Source organism: Cynara cardunculus (assembly GCF_001531365.2).
Source record: "Cynara cardunculus var. scolymus isolate 2C chromosome LG 12, CcrdV1, whole genome shotgun sequence".
Taxonomy (NCBI): Eukaryota; Viridiplantae; Streptophyta; class Magnoliopsida; order Asterales; family Asteraceae; genus Cynara; species Cynara cardunculus.
The window spans coordinates 896807-903602 of record NC_037539.1 but is presented as its reverse complement, the minus strand read 5'-3'; the positions used below and the strand labels follow the sequence as shown (position 1 = coordinate 903602).

Genomic DNA, 6796 nt, shown 5'->3' with positions numbered 1-6796 from the left:
TTCCATGGTTTTCAACTTCCATGGATGGTCCCTGTTTGGTTCGATTTCACATAAATGGGAGATGGTCCCTCTTTGATTCAATTTCATAGAAATGGGACAAGGGAGAAATGGTAGATGGTCCCTCTTTGATTCAATTTCATAGAAATGGGACAAAGGGAGAAATGGGTTCACACGTTCTTATTCAGTTCAATTTCACAAGGTCGTTTTGGTCATTTTATATTTATAAGAAAATTTTGTCAAGCACTAAAAAACAACATCAGCTTATTACGCTTTGTTACTGCCATAAGATAATCCAAACACTTTTATTAAAACTCCGATTTGACACCAGATAAGTTGATAAGATCTTTTACAAAAAAACACAACTTGTTTTAAATAAGCAATCCCAAACACCCCCTTAGAACACCGAATTAAGCAACCCAATATGTAAAAAGGATTGCTAGTTCCACAAAACCCCATTTGATGCAAGGTAGAAATAAAACTAAAACAAATCATGCAAAATGTATAGAGTGCTTTCTTCATTTCACAAGTTAAAACCTTTGAGAAGGAATCCTTGGTGTCGATATTTTACGACATATACACTTCGACACCAACAGTTTTCACAATTTGGCAAACCGGACAAACGTTCACACCCCGATCACAATCTTTACATAGACTCAAATGGCGACAGGGCATTACCAGAACCGACACCTCTTTTGCCTTGCATGCTTTGCATACCATCATACTACTATTATTATCCTTAAGAGACTTACCAGGGGCATTAAGGTAATTATTTGGATCTATAGACGATACAGCATCGTATTCGACATCTGTATCACCAAATCCTTCTTTCACTTGCTGTTGCTGCTCATTTCCTTGTGCCAGTGCCTGTTGAAGGTTTGTTCTCAACATGTTCACCATCGATTCGTTGTATTTGGCTCTGTAGTGCCAATTCTGGGCTTCGTTTGCCACCTGCTTTATTCTCCCGACGAGGTCTTTGTTTTTAAGGTTTATGGTTTCGATCTCGAGATCTTTCTCGCGTATCTTCTTCTCTATCCCTTTACCAATGGAAGCCAGGAATGTGGCCATGTGTCTCTGTCTTATCTCTTTCACCCCTTTCACCATATTTTCTCCCTGTTTAAATCAGTAGTATAGGTAAGCTATGGACATAACTAATTATTACAACACATTACAATATGTTTCTAATAAAATCAGGGAAATTGACTAACATAGTCGATTCCATCAACCTAATTAACTTTTTAGCCACTTTTCAGAGTCTCTTCCCAAAATAGCCGGTCTTGTTCATGCAGATGCTTTATGCATTTGCATACTGATTTCTGGAAAAAGAAAAAAAAATCCTTGCACATGTGTGTAAAGATCTTTACGCAAAAAGTTGAATCCCTAAGCACAAATCTGAATACTTTTACGCAAAAAAGATTCTTTCTTTTTAATCTGAAAATGAGTTTATGCAAATGCGCAAGACACTTGCATAAACCCCGGCTAAAATGGAAATTTAATGGAAATTAAATTTCCATTTTAGCCACTTTTCAATTAAATTTCCATTTTAGTCGGAGTTTATGCAAGTGTCTTGCGCATTTTCACCTAAAGAAAACTCATTTTCACCTAAAGAAAACTTGGCGTATCTTTAACATATACAGATGTGGATTATTACTGATAATTTTACTGTTTTGTTCAGTCATAAATTTCAGATTTTCATTTTTAACAAGGACTTGAAACAAACATCTGACAACTAGAACTTATCATCAACAAGTACTAGGTTCTATGCAGAATCAATTAAGAAATTTTGGGGTTAGAAAATTCAGGAAATTAAGATCCATCCTTTCACAGATCAGGGATTAGGTTAAAGAAGTTCAAAGAAAGAGTTGATAGCTGTTCAAAAGTTGGCAAGACATTGGGGTATGAAAGCTAATAACGTTTTATACCCTAGAGGGGTGCGCTTATGGACTTTTTACCACACTATCTAGAACAAAAACATTGTGAAAATAAGTGACATGGTATAGATTGTGATTACCACCACAGCTGTCTATATGCAACCATCAGAGCACCAAAGTCCCATCATAGAATAGTTAAAGCTATATACTCCCTCTATCTCAGAATAAGGGTCCACATAATTATTTTAGTTTGTCCAAAATAAGCGGCCACTTTCAAAAATTAAGTGTCCACGTTCCCTTATCTATGAGATAGAGCAATTAATTACTCCTTCTACTGTTAAAGGTAAAATTGTCATCTAATTAATTAAACCGTGTCTTTTTTTATCGTGGACAATTATTTTGGGACAGAGGGAGTAATATTTTGTGTTTGTGTATTCAACATGGGAGAACCAGCAAGTGGTAACATGCAATGAGATTGTGACACAAATTTCAAAGGAAATTTGAGTTGACCAGAATTATGTTGATCATGGACTTGCAGATGCTGCAAGATGGATATGATGAAAAATCAAGTTTGCATAGTAATATATCATTTTAAGGGCAGAAATCAGATTACTACCTGAATCATAATGAATCTTTCAAGCTCTTCATTATGTCGGTCAAGTTCATTTGTGACACCATCACCAAAAGAAGACATTATCGATGGTGCTGCTGTCATGCTTCCACTGGCTGAAGTAATTGAAGAGTTGCGTTCCTCATCATCATATGACAATTTTAAGCCAGTAGATACAGGATGAGGGGTTGGAATGGTTGATGGGCGATCAGTTTCTTCATTATAGAAGTTCTGGTTCAATGATATCTGAAGCTTCTTTTGCATTAAATTAGCTTCGGCTTCTCTTGGTCGCTTATTGGAGCGAAAGACAGGGCTATTATGCTCTCTAACAGAATAATTTACTGGATCAACATTACGGGTGGCTGGTACTGCCATAGCAACATCAACATGGAAAAATCAAAGATCAGATAAAGACAATAAATAGTGATCATTAACATGATTATAACATAAAGAAGACTGAACTTTATAGGACAAACAATTTTGCCTATAGAAGAATCATAGGCAACCATCATGTGACAAAAATCTCATCATTTAACAGCCAAGTAATAATAACCCAGGAGCAATTCCATTTGAATGAGAAAACAAACAACATTATAACTTGAAGTGACTAAAAGTAATGGTGAAGGCCCTGTAGAATAGTTCATTCAGCAAAAGAGGAATCATTACACAGTGCAGCTGTCAAACCAAGAATTCATAGTTGCCTAATTCTGACAATGATATTTGCTCATGATGTGACCAGGAAAATAATTGAAAGTTGCTCTTCAAATAAATAAAAAGAAAGCTCCTCGTGATGAACATTTCCTCAATTATGTATCTATAGGACTATACCTCAACCAAACTCGCTCCAGTTTATATCTCATCAAAGATCTTACACCCGACATGTTAAAAGTTGTAACAAGAGATTCACTTACTCATGATAACAAACAGGCACGTAAAAGGTTCAAACAATATATTGAGCATTCAAGTTGGAATAAGAGATTCATATACTCCAACTGTTAACAAACAGGTGGTGGTACTAGATACTCAGAACTCAGAAGTGGTCAACTATGATTTGGATGTGATATTCATATGCATAACCGTATATTACAATGATCACATCTTCTAAATCTAATTTCATGTACAAAATCACAGATGTGCAACATAGAGTACACTTGATGTTACAGATTCATGATACTGAATGAGGAAGAACCAAACATTCATTATAAAAATCATCAGTTGCATTACTCATAAAAGGTTAGACATGAAACCTTACATGCTAGAGACTAACAAATTAGCCATGATTTATTGAACAAGGAAATATCCTAGCAAGTTCAGAAATTTAACAAAACTGCAAGATTGTAATACAATCCAGCACAGCAAATTCACATCAATCCACTAAAATAACAATGATATAAGTGGGTAACTTCTCACATGAAGTAAAGGACATAAATTTGGACCCATATGAGCAAATAAAAAAACCATCCACTAAAAATTCTAGAGTTTTAGTACAACATGATAGAAACTCACCATTTCCAAATAGCTGCAGTTGGTTTGAAGGATATTGGAAGAGGTTCTCATCAAGGAAGACAGGGACTAATGAATTGGTGTTACTTCCTCCGAACATCTTTCGCTAAATAGTGCAGGGACAATCAGCCTACAATAGAAAAATACAGGGAATCGGTGAGATTTTGAAATGCCACTAGCTGCCAATGCTAAAGCCAACGCCTTTACTGTGGGGGACAGTTTATGCACCCAGTGGAAGCAACATAAGATCCCATGCAGATATGTGAGGATTTAAAAAGATGCCAAACCAGGAATGGAAGAAATATATGCAAAATTGGAAACAGAGATGAAACCATTGTCTATGAATATATGCTATGTTTAAAAAAATAAAACATAATAATATACAAAGTGAAAGTTGCTACACAACAGAACAGTAGATCTGAGGCAATGTTGAAAGGTCTAGAAGCGTTTGTATATCTCTAAAGAAGCCATATATCCATACTACATATGCATGTTCATGCTTATGGCAATGACATTGGTTTTCAGAATTCCAAAAAGGAAATGATTGAATCCATGAACCAAATGTTTCTTATTGTAAGATGCATTTCATACTCACAAGGCTAAGAAGTAAAGGAAAAACAAACAACAAACAGATTACATGTTTATTACATTAAGATATTTATTTACAACTTCAATGGGCAGCATACCAACTAACTATGCATATTAAGTCCGTTCCTGTTAATGCCCTGGGAACAAAAACCCCTTCTTATATGGCATGCAAGCAGGCTAGTGTCATTGTGCTGAAACTGAAGAAGTGACTAACCAACTAATGTGCTAACCGAATAAATACTACTTATCAAAAGGAAGCAAATACATACAGATAACAATGGCATAAATGTACACGATTCTGAACCTAAAAGTCAAAACCTGTTCATCCTATCAAATCCTCAGGAAAACTAGATCACGATGATTTATGATTATAAAATATCAAGTTTAGGCGCTTCCTTCAAGTAACTACCAACGCAGGAAAAACTAAACTATATTAATATGTGACTAGATCCGGCCAACTCATCGAACACAAGTAATCAAACTCTCCTTCCGATCATAACAACTTACCAATCACCACAGTGCGTGCAATGTTGCAAAAATGAACACAGGCTACGATAAAGGCATGATCGGATACTACCGAAACGATAATCGGAAACCTTTTCTCTATGTTTGACCATAATTCAAAATCCACACAACAATTCAGAGAACACGTAAAGCACACAGCATCCTATAAAATATGACTACTCCAAATCACAAAAAAAATGCAACCCTCCAAGAAGACGTTAAAAATACATATCAAGCATCAGAAAATCAAAATCCTTGAAAGATAAACTAATCAATCGACAAAATAACACTCAATAATCACCTCAGATGTCCAAAACCTCGCTAGATCCTGCAAAATCACAAGCAAAAAAAACAACAAATCCGGCAAATCGTTACTTGAACCACTCCAATAATCGAACCATAACAACAACGACAGAGACAACAATAAATCAAAGATGATTTCAGCGATGAAGATTTCATACCTCGAAACGATTAGTGATCCGATGGAAAGCGAATAATCTATAAGAATGGAGACTTTTAGTGAGAGAAAGTTATGGATACAGAGAGAGAGGGGGTAGAGGGGAAGTAACTGATTGAAGAAGTGGTATGGCATAGGGAAAGGTGATGGGGGAGAAATAATTGAACGGTGCGGTGGTGGTTACGCAAACAGGGAGAAGATGATGGATGGAGGTTGGGAAATAAAAACCTTTATTTAATTTTTTGAGTAAATTACAATTTTAGTCCCTATGGTTTGATAATAATTTTAGATTTCGTCCCTATGTTTACATTTTTTAGAGAAAATTACATTTTTAGTCCCTGTAGTTTGTTAAAATTTTATATTTTAGTCCTTATGGTTTTGAAACCGCTTTTTTCATCTCTATAGTTTACCATTTATTACTTTTTTTGTCCTTTATTACTATTTTTTGTTCCTATAGTTTACAAGACATTTCCATTTTAGTCTTTCATACTTAAAAATAATGTTTTGGACTCGATGAAGAAAATAGAAATGAAATTGAAAACTGTAGGGACAAAAATCAAAAGTTCAAAACCACAGGGATGAAATCCGCATTTTTAACAAACCACAAGGACAAAAAATGTAATTTACTCCAACTTTTACTATTTTCTACGTGAACTAATTCCTACATTTAAGTACAGGAGATCAAAATAGTAAAAAATTATAAACCATAAAAACCGAAATAACAATAAATTGTAGATCATAAGGACAAAGATACCAACAAACAGAAACTACAAGGACGAAAATTGAGATTTTTAACAAAGCGTATGGACAAAAATGTAATTTACTATAATTTTTTATTTAAATGATTTAATTTAAAAAATAAATGAATAAAGAAAAGGCGTAAAATACGTAGATAGTGGGATCCACAGAACACGCGACCCAGCAAATTTCTGGAATCACGCTCCTCGATTCATCTATCTCTTTGACTTTTTAATTGGACGTGATATGTTTTAATTGCCTTTTGATTTTATTTAATTTCTTGGAGGCATAACCGATTAGGACCCTTTTATATTCTAATTTTGGAGATTCTCAATTGCTATAAAATCATTCAACCATTTTGATTTTTTGATTTACTAAATAAATGAATTTTAAAATATAAATTATTTTGATCTGATTTGGTTTTAATTAAATTATTATTTGGATAAAAGTTGATTACTGACAACTCTAATCGGTTCCATATGGAATCAGCTTCATGTTTCCAAAGACCAATGCGAGAGTACATATTTT

The 6796-nt window shown here is 34.4% G+C and overlaps 1 protein-coding gene across 3 annotated transcripts; it reads right to left on the bottom strand.

Annotated features, from left to right (window-relative positions):
- Positions 1-488: 488 nt before the first annotated feature.
- LOC112522983 (E3 ubiquitin-protein ligase BOI-like) lies at positions 489-5694 on the bottom strand. 3 transcript variants are annotated; one of them, XM_025132363.1, is made up of 5 exons: positions 5535-5692; positions 5375-5401; positions 3985-4111; positions 2485-2846; positions 489-1110 (listed from the first exon to the last, which is right to left on the bottom strand). In XM_025132363.1, the coding sequence occupies exons 3-5, from the start codon at positions 4079-4081 to the stop codon at positions 565-567; spliced, it is 1005 nt and encodes a 334-aa protein (XP_024988131.1). In that variant the 5' UTR covers positions 4082-4111; positions 5375-5401; positions 5535-5692; the 3' UTR covers positions 489-564. The 3 variants fall into 3 exon arrangements, with proteins under 3 accessions (XP_024988131.1, XP_024988133.1, XP_024988132.1); XM_025132365.1 differs by having other exon boundaries at positions 2485-2840; positions 5375-5694; XM_025132364.1 differs by having other exon boundaries at positions 5375-5692.
- Positions 5695-6796: the final 1102 nt, after the last annotated feature.

Coding starts and splice junctions, on each gene's coding strand:
- LOC112522983 (XM_025132364.1), bottom strand. CDS start 4,081: ATGTTCGGAGGAAGTAACACCAATTCATTAGTCCCTGTCTTCCTTGAT. Junction 2,847..3,984: donor ACTGCAGCTATTTGGAAATG/GTGAGTTTCTAT, acceptor TTGCTATGGCAG/TACCAGCCACCCGTAATGTT. Junction 1,111..2,484: donor AAAGATTCATTATGATTCAG/GTAGTAATCTGA, acceptor TGATTTAAACAG/GGAGAAAATATGGTGAAAGG.